The sequence below is a fragment of the Aquarana catesbeiana genome, linkage group LG03 (genome assembly GCF_042186555.1).
Source record: "Aquarana catesbeiana isolate 2022-GZ linkage group LG03, ASM4218655v1, whole genome shotgun sequence".
Classification (NCBI taxonomy): domain Eukaryota; kingdom Metazoa; phylum Chordata; class Amphibia; order Anura; family Ranidae; genus Aquarana; species Aquarana catesbeiana.
The window spans coordinates 711,409,607-711,429,079 of NC_133326.1; the positions used below are offsets into that span (position 1 = coordinate 711,409,607).

Sequence of the window (19,473 nt, forward strand, 5' to 3'; positions counted from 1 at the left end):
CAGCGGAGTTCTCTGATCACTGTATGCTATCTGTGGTCCTGAAAGCTTCAGACGCCCCTCAGATGGGCAAGGGCATCTGGAGATTGAATTCGACTCTCCTCGAGGATGAACATGTTAGACAATCCTTTGAGGAATTCTTTCAGGCACAGGTGATCATCCTGGACCTCTGTAGCAGCAAGGCTGAGTGGTGGGAGCTGACCAAAAAGAGGATCGTTGGATTCCTCCTGGGGCATAGGCAATAGAAAGCAGTTTGATAGATACACGACCTACCAATGTTTGTGGAGGAAGCTGGATATTCCTGTCTTGAGAGGAGAAGATCCTGGGGCAATCTCCGAAGTGAAAGTCCTCCTAAGGAAGTGTCAATATGACCGGCATGCCTCTTTGGTTCTGGAGAGGGATTATGGGAAGTACCACTCGCCTGACCCTTACCAGAACTGCAAACAAGGTTTAGCTGTTAAGACGGTCGTTGGCCTTAAGGATAGTACAGGTTCCTTGACAATGTCCAGGTCAGGGATCCTGGAGGTTGTGAGGTCTTTTTATGCTGACCTTCTTGGGAGGAAACGTGACCAGGGCTGGTGCAAGGATTTTTGACACCCTAGGCGAAAACAAATTTTGCTGCCCCCCCCCCTTGGCTCCACCCCTGACTCGTCCCTCTTTGCCCTGCCCATGTATACCCTACCTTTTTAATGAAGCGCCTATCAATGCAGCCTACCAGCACCCAACAATGCAGCCTAGCAGCACCCAACAATGCAGCCTACCAGCGCCTATCAATGCAGCCTACCAACGCCCATCAATGCAGCCTACCAGCGCCCAACAATGCAGCCTACCAGTGCCCATCAATGAATGTTTGCTTGCTTCCATTCATACGGGAGTCGGGACACAGACACAGTCCTCCACTGCCGCTGCGCCTCTGACACTATGTGCGAATGGAGCGGCGGCTGCCTGCTGATGCTGAGACTTAGTTGCTTGCTGCAGAGAGAAGAGAGTAGGAACGCCAGTGGCCAGGCGCCCTAGTGGTAGCACCGGCCTTGACCGTGACAAGATGGAAAGCTTTTTGGACTCTACTCCAGGTCCAAATGGTGGAGATGGTCCATTGATGAATTTGACAGAGGAGATCACAGTTGAAGAGGTGATGAGGGCAATTGAACAGCTTGCCATCAAAAAGCCACCTGGACGGCTGAGTTTTACAAAGCCTTTAGGTCTATTCTGGCTCCACATTTGGTAGAGGTTTTTAACAGTTGCCTTGCTGAGGGGGTGCTTTCCCCTTCCATGAGGCACTCAGCTGTGATTCTCCTTTCAAAAGGTAAAGATCCTTAGATCAGCCTTCTCAATGTCGATAGAAAGGTACTGGCCAAGATACTTTTCTGGCACCTTTCGTCAGTAGCAGGGTCTTTGCTTTCTCGCCATCAGCACTGTTCGGTCCAGGGTAGAAGCACCTTTACAGCGGTTTTAGCTGTCCAGGAGGCCTTGGAGCAGTGCAGGGCTGCAGGCTGGGGAAAGTATTTTCTGGTGTTGGATCAGGCAAAGGCTTTTGATCGTGTTAACCGTGAGTACCTGTGGCTGCTCCTTAGTAAGTATGGTTTGGTATGGTTTTGTTGATTGGTTGAAAGTCTTGTATAAGGGGGTGAAAAGCTTCCCTCTTGTTAATGGTTGGGTTGGGCAGTCCTTTGAGGTTGATTCCGAGGTGCACCAGGGTTGTCCCCTGAATCCCCTGCTCTATGTGTTTGCAATTGACCCCTTCATCAGGAGGCTAGAGAAACAGCATGTTGTGTGGGGTACCAGTGGGGCTCCTGGGTGAGCCACCTTTGAGGGTTGTTGCCTATGTGGATGATGTGCTGGCGATTGTCACTGGGACAGATGAAGTGGAGGAGGTCGTCTCTCTGACATCACGGTACTCTGGAGCATCGGGCTTCAAGATCAATCAGGAAAAGAGTGAAGTTTTCTGGATGGGAAAGGAAGGTGAGGGGTTTGCTTTCCCGGACACCTATCCATGACCCTAGGAAAAAATTTAGATACTAGGCATTGAATTTGGATCTGGCAATTATGAACTCATTATGGCTGATTATGGGGGCTTGGTTGAAAGCATGGAGGGGTTTCAAGTAGCTTGACTGCCAGGAATCTCTTTCCCGGGTGGCTGTCTGTCTCTTATCACCTAGATTTTATAATTTATGATTCATTTTTTAGAAATGGCTGTGTGCATAGGTGATGGGTTGTGCATCTTAGGACCTCTCTGCTGCTTTATGTAAATAATTTTCTAAAAATGTGTTGGTAGTGGACTATGTTTATATTGTATATATTCTAAACATGGATGTGTATTTCTTTGTTTTCAGTTGAAGTTTTGTACTATGGTTTTGTTTTTTACTTTTGTATAAAATTTGTTGCTTGATTCTTTTCAATAGTAGATCAGCAGAGTCCTCCAGCAGTGCAGAGTATTTCAGGAGAGGAGAGTTATAGAGGAAGGAGCAGAGTCCTCCAGCAGAGCAGAGTATTTCAGGAGAGGAGAGTTATAGAGGAAGGAGCAGAGTCCTCCAGCAGAGCAGAGTATTTCAGGAGAGGAGAGTTATCACATCACATGTGGGTGGTAATGATGGGAGGGGTTTAGTGTATATATATTGTTTTGTGTCACTTGATTGTTGTCCTGTGGAAGACGAGCTTGTGCCTCATCAAAACGTTGAAAGAAAACGTCATCACTAAGCCTAGGTTCACATATGTTCAAACACAGACATCACATGTGATTTGCACCCGCACTACGCATGTGATGTCTGTGCAATACGAGTTCAGCCATACAGTTGAATGGCTGAACTCGCATTAAATTCGCAGGAGACTTTTTTTTTTTCCCCCGCACTGGAATCGGATCGCATGGGTGTTCTCACCTATGCGATCCGATTCCTGTGCGAGTTCATAGTTCACACTCCGATCTGTGAACCGATCTGGGGTCGTGTCATGAACAATGTATTGACACCCGCAGCGGTTCGCAGAGGGCAGTGAGAACTGCCTGCGGGAGGGATGTGATGCGGGAACCAGCGCTGTAATTGCGCCGGTTCCCGCATCGCACATATGTGACCCTAGGCTGAGTGTTCACCTGTCAGGACCCGTGAATGCCGCCTTACCTTTTGTATTTTATGGACTTCATGCTTTGCTGAGCACCCGGGACCATTTTATCTCAGATATGTGTGCGGTGACAACTACTGGAATACAGTGGAGCCTTTGATTATGAGCATAATCCGTTCCAGGAGAATGCTTGTAATCCAAAGCACTCGCATATCAAAGCGAGTTTCCCCAATAGAAGTCAATGGAAACGAAGATAATTTGTTCCGCATTGACTTCTATGACATGCAATACCGCATGTGGCCAGAGGTGGAGGGGGGGCGCCAGAGAGCCTCAGAAATACTTGGGGACAGCTCAGCTGAACTCGAAAACCCTCGGAAAGGCTCGGAAACACTCAGGAACTGAGTATTTCTGAGTGTTTCCGAGTATCTCCAAGTGATTCCGAGTATTTCCAAACGACTCTGAGTTCCACCGGCGCCCCCACACCTCTGGCCAAATGCGGTACTGCACACCCCATTAGCTTGAATTCTGTTTGTTTTGCGAGACAACACTCGCAACCCGAGTCAGGTTTCTTTCAAAACGCTTGTTAACCGCGTTACTCGTAAACCAAGGTTCCACTGTATAGTTTATGAATATTTCACATATGCCAAGTGCAGACAGCAGGTGGTGCTATTGGGTCAGTTCTCCAGCACTCCTCCTCCAGTTACTGACTTTTGTGCTGTGAAGTCTGTAATTTGATCTTCCTACCATTCAAGGCCACACCCATCTGGATGAGACAGAGGAAGGACACGCCCACCTCCCTGCCTCTACTTCATACAGCTTTGTGTGGAGGATCAATGAGAGAGAGACAACCTAAAAGTCAGCTAGTCTGTCTGATAGGGAAGCCCAGAACTTCCAGTGACATGTCATCAATGGAAATATTTGTACCAGTATACAGGCGGTCCCCTAGTTACAAACATCAGACTTGCAAAACGGAGGGAGACAACAGGAAGTGAGATGAAATCTACCCCTAGGAAGGGAAATTCTCTCCTGTAAGAGTTAATATGGGGAAAAAGGTGTCTCCTCTGCACTGATGCTTTATCACCAATCCTTGTTTCACTAAAGACCCCAAACTTTTCAAAATCCAATTGTCATTGGGACAGAAAGTGGGGTGAAATCTTCTGAACTGTGTGGCTGGAACTACACTTAAAAAATGTACCTGTTCCGACTTACAAACAAATTCGACTTAAGAACAAACCTACAGACCCGATCTTGTTTGTATCTGGGGACTGCCTGGTATATACAAGTCATAGAGAAACGTGACATTAAAAATGATTTATAAATGAGTAAATATTCCCAACACCTTTTTATTATTTTTTTTTATATAAAGATCTAAACACATTATTGTTCTTTTTAAGCAATTTGTATTCCAGTAAAATGAAAAAAAAAAACAACCATACAAGAGACTCCCATGCTGAGACATTACCACTTGCCGACCGCCGCACGCCGATATACGCCAGCAGAATGGCAGCGGTGGGCAAATTGGCGTATCTGTACGTTCCCTTCAATTGGCCGGGCTAGCGGGCACGCACGCACCACCCGCGGGGCTAGCGGGCATGCGCCGCACACAGCGTGACCGTGCCCATGGGTCCCGCGGACTCGATGTCCGCCGGTGTCCCGCGATCGTGTCACGGAGCCACAGAATAGGGAGATGCCTATGTAAACAAGGCATTTCCCCGTTCTGCCTAGTGACACGACAGAGATCTACTCCTCCCTGTGATCGGGAGCAGTGATCGCTGTCATGTTAGTGGTAGCCCATCCCCCCACAGTTAGAATCACACCCTAGGACACACTTAACCCCTTGATCGCCCCCTAGTGTTTACCCCCTTCACTGCCAGTGTCATTTACACAGTAATCTGTGCATTTTTATAGCTCTGATCGCTGTATAAATGACAATGGTCCCAAAATGGTGTCAAAAGTGTCCGATGTGTCCACCATAATGTCGCAGTCATGATAAAAATCGCAGATCACCGCCATTACTAATAAAAAAAAAATTAATAATAAAAATGCCATAAAACTATCCCCTATTTTGTAGACGCTATAACTTTTGCGCAAACCAATCAACATATGCTTATTGCGTTTTTTTTGTTTTTTTTTACCAAAAATATGTAGAAGAATACGTATCGGCCTAAACTGAGGAAAAAATTATTTTTTTTAGATATTTTTGGGGGATAATTATTATAGCAAAAAGTAAAAAATATTGCTTTTTTTTTTTTTAATTATCGATCTTTTTTTGTTTAAAGCGCAAAAAATAAAAACCGCAGAGGTGATCAAATACCACCAAAAGAAAGCTCTATTTGTGGGAAAAAAAGGACGCCAATTTTGTTTTGGTACACTGTCGCACGACCGCGCAATTGTCAGTTAAAGCGACGCCGTGCTGAATCGCAAAAAGTGCTCTGGTCAGGAAGGTTGTAAAATCTTCCGGGGCTGAAGCGGTTAAGGGAAACCTCTACTGAGGAGACTGTGGAGAAGACAATGCTGGACTCCTGAAAATGCTGCTTGCCTGGCTGTCTCTGGTATTGTCTCAGTACTTTAATGCCGTGTACACACGGGCGGACTTTCCGAGCAGACAGGTCCTAAGGGACGAATCCGTCGGACAATCCGACCGTGTGTGGGCTTCATCGGACCTTTTCGGTCGAAAATCAGACAGACTTTAGATAGATAGATAGATAGATAGATAGATAGATAGATAGATAGATAGATAGATAGATAGATAGATAGATAGATCACAATAGTCTTGGCCTAGTGACTGTCCAATAGCAGTGAATCCTGTAGTTGGTTAGTTATTCCAGCCAACCACAGTGATCTGTGAGGGAGGATAAATCTCACTTAAATCGATATTGAACCCAAAACCAAAAATGTAATCTATTGCAGCTCAACAATCATAAGATGTGGTGGCTGCATTCGTTTTTAGGCTTTACTCCCTGTTTTCACCAGGTGATCTGGCCAGTAACACACCTCCTGTATTAGAGCGCCCCCCCCCCCCCTACTCTGGATGAAAGAGCAATGGAGACAACAATGCACAAGAGCATAGTCAGTCAGGGGGGTGGGAGTGTTAGATGCACTAGCAGGTTTAAATACACTAACAAATTGAAGCCAAGTTCCAGCTCACACTTTATAATCGGTTACAGCAAACAGTTTTTTTCTTTTTAGGATAAAAGGTTTTACATTAATAAATAAAAGCTGGTCATTGTAAGCACCCCTGTCAGTGGTAAATGTCACTGTTTCATCTCTGTAAACTGGTACATCTGGAAGAGAGCTTATTCTTTTGCAAAACAACAGACTTACTGTCCAGATCACCAGATGAAAATAGAAGAAAAGAAAGCCTAAGAAAGAAAATGAATGCAGCCATCAAATCTAAGAATTGGTAAATGCAATATAATAAATGTTTGCTTTTGGGAATACCACTTTAAGTGTCCCCAATAATTTATCTTTCCACCCCATCCCCCTCTTCCTGTGATGTCACCAGTATCTAAGCAGAGTTCTCACATCTCCTGATTCCCACCACATATCTTTATACAACCTTTTGGTACCCATATCCCAGCATGGAGGGGCTCAGTGAAGGTGGTGGTGAAGGTGTGGAGATGTCGGATCGGGTCACACAGATCATAAAAGGAGATCCGTCCGACCTCATAATCCAGATCTATCCTGACTCTGTTACTGGAGATATTGGGGGGTAAGCGGATCCCTTTCCTGTCATGTATCACCCAATACTGATCACCTCTCCTGTACAAACCCCAGGACTTGTTATTCCATCCAATCAGTGACCGCTTTCCTCTCCTCTCTATACTGGGGTAACACATCCCGACTATCCACCAATCTGATCCCCCGACATCCACTTCCCAGTAATGTCTCCCTGAGGAGAAACTCCGACTGCTCAACACCTGAGAATAATCCTGAAATCTCTCTGGTGTTTCTGGATGATTCTGGTTTCTATCTGACCTGGATACAGTTTTCCTGTCATCTGATATATGGAGATAATTATCAGCTGTGTTTACATCCAGTAATATGTCTGCAGCTCCCTGTATATAGAAGGATACATTTCCCTCAGTTATTATATCAGATAATGTGTGTAATGTGTGTGATATCCCATCCACATCCAGACCCCCTCCATCATGGAGGAGCTTCTCATGTCTCTCTCGGTCCTCATTATCTCCATCCTCAGTATCACACAAGTCACCTGTGTCTGATTCCTGTAAGACAGTCAGTGGATCCGTCATGTTACACAGCTCCTCAATGTGACGCATCTTCCTGTACAACTCCTCCTCCTTTATTTCCAGATCCCAGATGGAGATGGAGATCCGCTCTGCCCTCCCGGAGATTTCCCTCAGGACTCTCTTCTCCAGGTCCTCCAGACGTCTCCTGAGATCTCTGAACAGGACAGTGACTCTCTCGGTGTCACCAGTTGCTTTTTCTTCTACTTTCCTCCTGTGTTCCTGCAGACTCTGGACTCTTTCCTCCGTCTCCTCTCTCTTTATCAGAAGTTTCTGCAGAACATTCCTCAGGGTCCCCTTCTTTTTCTCAGAAGCCTCATCCAGCATCTCCACCTGGTGTCCTCGATGTTCTCCAGCCAAACTACAGGACACACAGATACAGGTCTCATCCTCAGTGCAGTAATACTCCAGGATCTTCTTATGAACAGAACATTTCCTGCTCTCCATGGACAAGGTGGGGTCACATAAGACGTGTTCTGGGGACTTTTTGTGGACTCTCAGGTGTTTATCACACAGAGAAACCTCACAGAGCAGACAGGATCTAACAGCAGGTACAGGATAGTCCACACAGTGAGTACAGAAGACCCTGGACTCCTCCCGATCTGGCTGAGCAGACAGGAAATTCTCCACTATGTTACGTAGTGTTATGTTCCTCTGCAGTGCAGGCCGATCCTGAAACTTCTCTCTGCATTCAGGACAGGAATATCCTCCAGACCCCTCCTGTGTATCCAGCACACGATCGATACAGAGCCGACAGAAGTTGTGTCCACATCTCAGGTTTACAGGATCTGTATAAATGTTCAGACAGACGGAACATTCCAGCTCAGCTCTCAGGTTAGCAGACGCCATCGCTGACAGTAGAAGAGGGAAATGAAAGTGAAAATCTCTGACACCGGAGAAGAATGTAGTTGGGAGGGTCACTTCCTCCTACACAGGGCGAGGCCGGGCTGTGCCTTGTACTGTATTGATAGGATTAGTTATATGAAGGGACACAGATAATATAAAGATCTCATTAAGAATAATGTACCAATTTTAGAAAAATGTTCATCCTATTTTGCAAACCTGCTGTGTCCATGGCTGGGGGCATAAATAGAGTAAGGCACTCCAGACACACGGGCCACATCTAGTCCTGGGTGATTCTGATCCCAGTACTGCCAACCATTTTTTTTATTCTGCCACCTGTCAGACCTGTATGTAACACCCTCTACCTGAAGGTAGGTGCTAGAGTAGGATTTTTTTCCTAAGTTCAGGGATATGTGCAGGTAAATTTAGGCAGGCTTATGCTGCCCGCCAGGCCTGTCTGTTTTGATACTGGGAGTGTACAGTGCAGTGGTGGGTGTGGTGTTAGGGACATAAATCACCGTCTCAGACCGTCCTCGGGAATCAAGATAATATTTATTGCATATGCAAGAGAAATGAATTGCATTACATGTTCATGCAGTCATCGTCATTTCTGAAGAAAATACTGTGGTACGTGTCTTTTTTATAAGCCCTGGACACAGTGGCATATCTAAGGTATGGCAGATATGGCAAGTGCCATGGGTGCCATATGAAGGGGGCACTCCTGAGTGGCTGGGCAGCAAGGCACTTAACATAAGGTGACCAGACGTACAGTCCCCGAACTGTCCTTCCCCGGCTAAAATATGTCTCTGGATTTGTCCCCGGCAGGGGCGGCACCAGCCGCATGTCTTGCACAAAATGTAAAGCTCAATACACTTGTCAGCACCGTACACCCTGTGAGTGGATAAGCCGGAACTGTTCTTTCAGTGATAAAGTACACTGGGGACTGCTTTGGGTGTCGCACACACAGCCGCATCCATCCAGCAGGAGATGCTGGAACTTGTTATTTGGCAAGTGGAAGAAAGAGTGGCAGCCCCCAAGCTGTGTGATTTCAGGGGGTTCTGAATACTCTTTCTTACTCCTAGACAGGTGAGTGAGAGAAGATGGTGACCCGAGGCTGACAATATGTGTATAGTGCACCAGTAATACAGACGCACTACCAGGGTCAGCCATGTGTGTTTCCAGGGGGTAGTTCATCCACCTCTATCACTCAGGTATAAGCTCTATGGGTCTTGTTTTCCCTTTTCTATGCTTATTGAAGAGGTGAGCTCCCGCCAGACCTTTTTATTGGGATTGTTAATCAGAGCATTTATTGTAGCGCTGCCTATTTTATTCTCATTAGTATTAAACTAGTATCCCTGTGTGTATTTCTTTCCTGATTCATTTGGTTTGTGTATAAGATGTGCAGTGGTTTCCTTACTGTGGTGCTGAACCCCAAAACAAGAAAGGAATATATCAGTTCACCAATTCTTAAGGCCCCTTTCACACTTATACGACTTGTCCCACGATTTTGTACTGCAAAATCGTATGACAAGTCATTCTCCATGATTTTCATTGACTACCATTCATATTGGCACGAATTTAAGTGGTGCCGACTTCAAAGTAGTCCCTGCACTACTTTGGTCCAACTTCCATGCGAGTTGTACTCCATAGACCTCAAGTAGCATGCAAATCGTACCTGAATAGTATAGACACGATTTCAGTACAACTTTGTAAGCACAAGTTGATGGTTAATGCCAAAGTTGTGGCAAAGTCGTACAAAGTAGTACTGCTCCCAAATCGTGAGGAAATCGCGGTAAAATTGCGCGACTTTGAAGTCGTATAAGTGTGAAAGGAGCCTAAAGCAAAAATAAAGTTCCACTGTAACTCAGTGTGAGCAGGCAGGCATTGATGGCAGAAAAGACAGGAAATGTGTCTTCTGCAATAAACGACACCTTCCTACCTGATCACAGCAATCCCTGGAATATAGGATGGGCTGCGCAAGCCTACTGCGGCTGGCCTGATCCTGTGTGCTGGGATGACTAGCTCCCACGCATGCGCAGTAGTGACGCGATTCCAAACTTGCCCACTGAAGAGGCCCAAAAACTGGCACAGAGGAGATTATGCCAGCAACAGAGGGACCGTTGGAAAGGTGAGTATCTCTGCCTCCATCCTAGGATGGACATGGATCAGTGTGCCAGCGCCATAGACCTGTCATCAATACACACGAAGTGTCACCCCAGGATACAACTCCCATGGTGCACCATTGTCTCAGGCTGCAGCCTCTGTCTATGCATCAGTGACCTACAATAAAGTTGCACAGGAAGACATCCCGTTGCCATAGGGATGCTGTGCATGGCATGTTGCTGCAGACAGCCAGGAGAGAAAGAGGACTACGCCGGGTGCCATGTTGGTTGTGGCAAAAAGGGAGGAGAGTGCATGGTAACAGTGTTGTGGTGGGAGGAATGTTGGGGGGGGGATTGAGGTGTCAGAGGCAGGCTGGTGGGCATGGATGGCTCTAGTTAAAGGGGAACTCCAGGGAAATGTAAACAAACATATCCAGTGCTATGTTTAATCCAACTGGTGCTGTTTTTTTTTTTTTTGATGTTTTTTTTTTAACTGCTACAGCCCCGGAAGATTTTACCCCCTTCCTGACCAGAGCACTTTTTGCGATTCAGCACTGCGACGCTTTAACTGACAATTGTGCGATGTGGCTCTCAAACAAAATTGACGTCCTTTTTTTTCCCCCCACAAATAGAGCTTTCTTTTGGTGGTATTTGATCACCTCTGCAGTTTTTATTTTTTGCGCTATAAACAAAATAAGAGCGCCAATTTTGAAAAAAAACGCATTATTTTTTACATTTTGCTATAATAAATATCCCCCAAAAATATTTAAAAAAAACATTTTTTTTCCTCAGTTTAGGCCAATACGTATTCTTCTACATATTTTTGGTAAAATAAATCGCAATAAGCGTTTATTGATTGGTTTGCGCAAAAGTTATAGCGTCTGCAAAATAGGGGATAGTTTTATGGCATTTTTATTAATATTTTCTTTTTTACTAGTAATGGCGGCGATCAGCAATTTTTATTTTTTTTCGGGACTGCGAGATTATGGCGGACACATCGGACATTTTTGACACATTTTTGGGACCATTGTCATTTATACAGCAATCAGTGCTATAAAAATGCACTGATTCCTGTGTAAATGACACTGGCAGTGAAGGGGTTAACCACTAGGGGGAGGGGAGGTATTAAGTCAGTACTAGGGAGTGATTACTAACTGTAGGGGGGATGGGCTAGCTGTGACACGTCACTATCTCTGCGCCAGATGACAGGGAGCAGAGATCCAGTGACATTTGTCACTAGGCAGAACGGGGATATGCTGTTTACGTCAGCATCTCCCGTTTGTCCTCTCCGTGAGACGATCACGGGTATCCCCACGGCAATCGAGTCCGCGGGACCCGCAACCCGACTGATGGAGCTCCCGGCCGCCGCGCGCACGTAATGGCTAGGCGGGGAATTCAAGTGGACGTACCTGTAAACCCATTTGCCCAGCCGTGCCATTCTACTGACGTACATCGACCTGTGCCGGTCGGGAAGGGGTTAAGGTTGTCTGAAAGTTGGGTTTCAAATGTTTTGACAGGGGCGCAGCTTCAGTGCTTGCCATAGGCACCATTTTCACTAGATATGCCTCTGCCTGGACACCCCCCTTTCCTGTCTTAAAACATGCCCAGTCTCATGTATTTTCAACTTTATTCTGGACACAACAAGAGAGGTGGAAGTGTCTGTTACAGACTGTTATCTTCATTAGCAATGGTTACAGGATACTGACATGAAAACTCTCCAAGCCGACACAAAAATACAGGATGTATACAAAAAAACTGCAAGTCTAAACATCTTATCACTAAGCTAAATATTGCTGAGTCTAAATAGTGCTGACTCCATATTATCACTAGTCTATAGATTATTTCTAGTCCATGATAAACAAAATGGCGTTTTTCATAACTGACATTTAAAGTATAATTTCTCTAACATCTCCCCCCTTTTATACTCATAATGTCAATAATTCAAATATCCAGGTTCTTTTATTTTTACCAGGTATTATCATTTAGACAGATAAGTCTTTAGCGAGAGTTGTAAATTCATCATCAGGTTCCGAGTATAGTTCTGTGTCGCTCTGGAGGAGCATAGTTTTTGTTAAAGATGTGTCAATCAGTCTTTGAAGAATTCCCCTAATACAGGGAATGCAGCAACATCCACACACAATGTAAGAACTGCGGCTGCCATGACAGTAGAGATGAGCAAACTTTTTGCAAGATCAACCCACTTACCAAACCATTTTTCAAAGAGTCTCGTCAGGGGGTTCTCTACACCAGAGTTCTCAGCTAATTCTTCAGATAGCATTTGTAGGCCTTGTAAGGCCTTGGTAATACTTCCATCAGGTGCCGTATTGTTTGGAATAAAAGTGCAGCAGAAGGTGCTGAACATTTTGCATACCCTGCCCCTTTGGCAGCAACTTATCCAATGCTATACGGTTCTGCCACGCTGTCAAAGAGGTGGCGTCCAATTATGCTGCTATACCTTTGATAGCATCTCTGGTGTAATTCACAAACGCCCACCAAACAGGACCCAGCTTACTCCGGTTCAGTTGGCAAATGTTAAAAAGCATATAAGAGAAAAAAAAAAAAGAGTCTCCACATAGTGTAAATCTGTGGGTGGGATTTATTAATAAATAAACGGATATCCAAAAAACTTCAATAAAATAATGAACAGATAAAAAGAGCGCAGTAAAGGTGGCCAGGGCCGACGTGTTAACCCTACGCGTTTCGTCAAGAGACTTCAACTGGGGTACACGCCAGCCGTTCACCTACTGCGCTTATAAACAAATGAAAATTATCACAATTGCTAGCCTGTGTGGCCGATCGGAATAACAACTTCCGGTGTCCTGTTTGCATTCCAGGCGGCGTGACGCCGTGTAATAGGACGCTTCGGCTTAGAGCGTCTTGGACGTCGTGACGTCAGCCGTCAGGACGCTCCGGGATAAATAAATATACAAATAGGAAAATAAGAAGTGCCACTATTGTTATATCACCAGCCAAGCCTCCGTCAGAGCTGCCAATGATGTCCTTATCTGAGGTCACATGACTTTCACGTCATTACCCAGCACAGCTAAACATACGGAAATATGCCAAAAGGCTATAAAATCCCCGATGGCGCTGTCAAAAGGTATAAGTATGAGAACAAGAGCGGCGCTCATCACAGGAAAGCAGACAGGAGCTAATCAAACACAGGTCAAAAGTATACACAAATAACCAACAGGCAAAATCATTAGTAGCAATATGTATACCGTATAAAAATAATGAACCTGAGTGTAATAAAAATAGGGAAAAAAAACATTTAAAATATATGGAAAAAGCCAATAACATGGATATTCCCATGTGAAAGCTGAAAAAAAGGAGGGGGATAGGGGCCACACAAACTAGCATAGAATATACATAATATAAAGTAATATCGAAATAAAATATATTGTGCCAAAAGGAATTCATTCCCTACAGTATAAGGGTGCTAAGGAGGATATTCAAGTGTATTGGTGAGTCATATATCACAGTGTAGATACATTCAATATATTGACAGGTCGTATATCTACATACAAGTAAAGGTACTTATAAGTGGAAATAGTGAAATAAAAAAAGACCACATATGACTGAAACGAAGGTGATTAATGGTGACAATAGGATCTAAATAAAATCAACTAATAACCACTGAGGGAATAAATATAAGGTATAACATATGTAAAAATAATGTTATTTAACACAACTTACATTTTCATTTCTATACTTTTTCTTCCACAAATTTTACATAAATATCTTTATCATTCCCACTCTTACACTCACTCTTCCCTCTCATTCCCTCTAAGTTGTGTTAAATAACTTGTAAATTAAAATTTTGCAATAAAGAGTTTAAAAAAATAAATAAATAAATAATGTACCTCAAAAATAGGTCTATAGTAAATATTCTATGGGCACGGAAAGTTCAAAAATAATTGCACTGAGAGAATGCACATGAGTATCACGAAGTGTAATCAAAGGAGGACGTCCATATGTGAAAGTAGATGGGGGAGTCATGCCCTATTAATAAAAGCGTTGATGTCCCAATCAACATTCAATCCATACGGTTTAAAGCTTTTTAACTGATATATCCAGAAGGTCTCGAGTTTGGAAACGCCTCTAAGATTGAGTTCACCCCTCCAGTGGGGGACGAATTTATCGATGACCTGAAAGCTAGTACCAGCAGGATTTTGGTTGTGGAACTCTAATGCCCCGTACACACGGTCGGACATTGATCGGACATTCCGACAACAAAATCCTCGGATTTTTTCCTACGGATGTTGGCTCAAACTTGTTTTGCCTACACACGGTCGCACAAAGTTGTCGGAATTTCCGATCGCCAAGAACGCGGTGACGTCAAGCACGTAGACGAGACTAGAAAAGGCCGGTTCAGAAACAAGCGCAGCACCCTTTGGGCTCCTTTTGCTAATCTCGTGTTAGTAAAAGTTTGGTGAGAGACGATTCGCGCTTTTTCAGACTCGTGGCTTTCAGATCGTTTTCTGCCGTTCAGTTTGTGCTTGTGGGTTTGTATCTGCTCTTCAGTGCGTGCAAGCAAGTTCCGCGTGACTTTAGTCACTGTATTCTTGTTCGTTCGTTACTGGTTTTCAGGTCGCTCTTCACAGGCCTTGCTGTTCTTCAGTGCGTTCTGTTACTTCGTTCTGAGCAGCCGACCGTTTTCTAGCCATGTTTCGTATGCGTACTCCTCGTAGAGTTCGTGCTGTGCGGGGGCTTGGTGTTGGGGTCCTGACCTTGACACAAGTCCAGTCCATGAACAGGGTGGGGAGGAGTTCATGGACCAAGAATTGGTTGCTTCAGCGTGACCAGTTCTGTCATATGCCTTTGCTCCGTGAGATCCGTGAGAATAATCCTGATGATTTCAGGAACTTTCTCCGGATGACGGACCCCGTATTTCACCGTTTGTTGGCTTCGCTGACCCCCTATATCAGCAGGCAGGATACCTGCATGAGGCAAGCCATCACTCCGGAGCAGAGGTTGGTCGCTACCCTGCGGTATTTGGCCACAGGGAGAAGCCTGCAGGACCTCAAGTTCTCGACAGGCATCTCCCCCCAGGCTCTGGGGATCATTATCCCAGAGACCTGTTCTGCCATCATCCAGGTCCTACAGAAGGAGTATATGAAGGTAAGATTTTTTTCCTTTTATATCACATTTTATTGTATTGAATGTTTGCTAATATATTGTATTTCTTTCCTCATTCCCTAATTACCATGATTGTATTATGCTGTGAATGTCCCCTTTGTCCTCATGCATGCTGGATTTTTATGTAATTATTATTTTATGTCCTTCATACATATTTGCCCTTCAATAACCTCCCCAGCATGGTGTCTCCTGCCCTATATTCACCTCATGTAGTCACTTAACAATGTATTTTATCAGCTCCATAGTAGTGCTTTACCCCAAACACCTCTAAAATGTTTGGAAATGTTATTTTTGATTTAAATTCAGGCAGAGTGCCAGAGGCTTTTTTTGTGGTGTCCCCAAATTTTTGGTAACCCTCCCTCCCCCAACTGCTAAGTCAGCTGATCCCAATTCTCTATCCTCAATCATCTATCTGCTGACTTTGCCAAACCCATACACAATATACCCATCTCTATAGTGCTCAGATTTATGGATGAATTCCCCAAAGCATGTAGTGCAAGGGCCTGCCTGTATACTTTCCAATGGTACTGTTTAAAGTTCTTGTATCCTATTATGATCTTGATAGGTAATAGCAGAATGTCCAAATGTGCTCAAATGTGTACAGTGTGTATTTATATCTTTGTATTATGACACTTCTTACCTGTCCAGTGGGCTGCCAATAGTGTAACTAAGGAGGGGCTGTTCCAAGTAATACCCTGTATTTAGGCATTCATCTCTCAATGAAGTGAAAAGGGTTACCTGTCCAAGAGTCCCCCCCCTATAATGTTAGAAATGGCCCATGAGAGGGGGGGGAGGTGGAATATGATAGGTGTACCTTATACTTTGTTGTTGTTAAATTCCCCTTAATAAATGCTATCTGGAGGTTGACCCATAATGTTTGTGTCTAATCTGCTTGCCAGGTTTCTGTGAAAAAATAGTAATGTTTATTGTTTTTTCCTCAACAGTTTCCTTCCACGCCACAGGAATGGCAGACTGTGGCCTCCCACTTTGCCCAGCGGTGGGACTTTCCTAACTGCGGAGGGGCAATTGATGGGAAACACGTCCACATCGTCCCACCACCCAACTCGGGGTCGTACTATTATAATTACAAGGGGTTTAATAGTATAGTGATGTTGGCGGTGGTGTCGGCTAATTACGACTTCTTGTATGTGGACGTGGGGAAGAATGGCCGGATGTCCGATGGTGGAGTGATCGCCCAGACGGAGTTCTACAGGCGTCTCCAGAATGGCAGCTTGGACTTGCCACCTCCAGAGGACAATGTTGAAGGTCTCCCATTTGTGTTCGTTGCTGATGAAGCATTTGCGCTGGGGGACCACCTGATGCGGCCATTCCCGATGAGGACCCTCACCCCGGAACAGAGGGTTTTTAATTACCGGCTGGCCAGAGCCCGAAGAGTGGTGGAGAACACATTTGGAATCCTGGCCAGCCGGTTCCGACTATTTCTGACACCCATCCATATGGCGGAGTATAAACTGAACCATATTATACTGGCGTGCTGTGTTCTCCATAATTTTTTTTTTTTTTTTTTTTTTTTTTAAACAATGGTGTTTATTCAGTTTTTCAAGTTTACAGAAAATAAAGTAAACAACCAAGAACATTATTTTAACATATTGTTACAGATGTCATTTACTGTGGTGAGAGGTATGGAACATAAAATAAAATAAAATAAAATAAAATAAAATAAATAAAAGAGAAGAGAAAAAAAAAAAGGAAAAAAAAAAATTAAAAACAGGGGGGGGGGGAGGGAAAATGGAGGGGGGAAGGGGGGGGAACAAAATTATAGGGGAGAGTAACCTCTTTCAGGTTAGTTTTAGACTTAAAGTTACCTCCTCCCGGCCTGGTTCATGGAGTTCATTCCTTGTGCAGATGGCGCTGCATTCCCCCACCCGCCACCCCCCTGGGAGCTTGCTGTGGCTAGGCGAGGGTGCAGTCTCCTCCACGCTATATCCATTTATTGGCATCCATCTTTTATTCATTATCAGTAAAGCTCCCGAACCAGACCGGGGGAATACAAGTGTCCATGTACTTCACCAATGTGAGGATTTTAGCACTGTAATGGACTCAATCATTAGCTTATTGTGTTGTTGTAACCTGTGTGCTACCCGACATCTAAGCATTTTACATTACTATATTTGTCGAGCACAAACTATTCATCAACCCGTTAATGCATGATAGTGTCATCGAGAACCTGGGAAGAGAGAAAGAAAAGAGAAGTGAAAGGAGGAAGGACAGACCAGGGAGGGAGTTAGAGGGGGGGGGGGAGGGGAAAGGTGGTAGGGGATACGCTCCTGCCACACCGCAGGTGTCGCAATCATTCGGCAACCTACGTGTTGGTAAGGTATTTTATCCAAGGATCCCATGTTTTGTTGAATCCGGTCATCTTATCCTTCAGGATTGCCGTAAGGCGTTCGTTTACCATTATCCATGATAGTTTGGCTTTTAGTAGGTAAAAGGGGACTGTGGGAGACTTCCAGGACTTAGCTATTGAAATTCTGGCTGCCACAAATATAAATGTGATTAGTCTGCGCATTGCCTTTGAAGTCCCTTCCACTGGGCGTCCCAACAGCGCGTGCAGAGGTGACTTGATTAGATTCACTTGTGTGAGGGAATATATTAGGTTGTACGTACGTATCCAGAATCTCCTCACTTTGGGGCACGTCCACCAAGTGTGGAAAAAGGTGCCATTTACATTACATCCTCTGAAGCACCGGGGGGACGCCCCCGGAACGAAAGTTGCTATCCTCTCTGGGACCATATACCATCGCATCATTACTTTATAGTTTGCCTCTATCAGGGAGGTATTAACTAGCGACTTAGATGCATTCAATATTATCTTATTCCATATTTCCATATCTAAATCCGTATCTAAGTCCTGATCCCATTTGTGCATATAATACAGTTTTGAGGTAGATGAAGTCAACATATTATATATCTGTGAAATATGACCAGTGTGCCTATCGAAATTCTTACAGAGGTTTTCCATTGGGGTGAATGTGGTGATATCAGAGGTGCGATTCAATGTCGCTAAAAAATGTCTTATCTGGGTAAAGCGGAAAAGTTCTGAATTTGGAAATTCGTATTTCTCCTGTAGAGTTGATTTCGATAGGGCACCTCTGTGGTCACAAAAATCTGCAATGCGCATTAAACCTTTATTGGTCCACCACGAGAAGTTCCGGGGTTGAAGACCCGGAGTGAACAGAGTATTCCCGAGTAGAGGAGCCAAGGGGGAGTGTTGGGAACCAAACCCATGTGCTGTCGACAGTCTGTCCCACAAATTTAGGGAGAAAGACAAGCTCGGGCACATCATGGCCGGCCTGTCCTTTGCCTTTAACCACATTAATTGGCTAATCTCTCTGTCAGGGTACAGAGAGGATTCAATTGTCATCCAGAGCGGTCTGGACTGCTTAGTGTGGAATTTGATCAATTGGGACATTTGTGCTGCATGGAAGTATTTTAGTAAGTCTGGCATTCCCAGGCCCCCCCTCGGCTTTGGTGTGTAAAGTGTTCTCTTGTTCACTCTAGGTCTCCTATGTCCCCACACATAGTCTAGCAATTTCCTCTGGAATATCTGTAAATCTTTCCTTACAACTGCTATTGGTAAGGTTCTAAACAGATATAGCACCTTCGGTAAGACCGTCATTTTGATTGAGTACAGCCTTCCAAACCATGACGAAGGGTTATTCGACCATTTTTTGAGATCATCAAGTATTTTCCGGAATAGGGGAGGGTAATTATATTTATACAGCGTAGTAAGGGTAGGAGTAAGATAAATGCCCAAATATGACATCGTCTCCTTCTGCCATTTAAAAGGGTAGGATTGTTGTAATGCTTGAATTATGTGTGTTTGTAGGGAAATATTAAGCGCCTGAGTTTTTGAGTGATTCACTTTAAGTCCCGAGAATTCCGTGAAGTGTCTCAGTACTATCTGTAGGTTGGGTAAGGAGGTGACCGGAGAGGAGAGAAGCAGTAGAATGTCGTCTGCGAACATTGCACATTTGTGCTCTCGATCACCGCAGCGCACCCCCAGTATATCCTGATGTTCCCGAATTTTAATAGCCAAAGGTTCTAGGGCTAAAATAAATAGTAGG

At 44.5% G+C, this 19,473-nt stretch overlaps 1 protein-coding gene across 1 annotated transcript in view; it reads right to left on the minus strand.

Moving 5' to 3' along the window:
• Nucleotides 1-3,948: 3,948 nt before the first annotated feature.
• The window catches only part of LOC141134353 (uncharacterized), an 89,018-nt gene continuing 73,493 nt past the window's right edge, over nucleotides 3,949-19,473 (minus strand). The window contains exon 3 of the mRNA XM_073623922.1: nucleotides 3,949-8,228. Within this exon, the coding sequence (XP_073480023.1) occupies nucleotides 6,573-8,228 (1,656 nt within the window). The 3' untranslated portion in view covers nucleotides 3,949-6,572. The remainder of the gene's footprint in view (nucleotides 8,229-19,473) is intronic.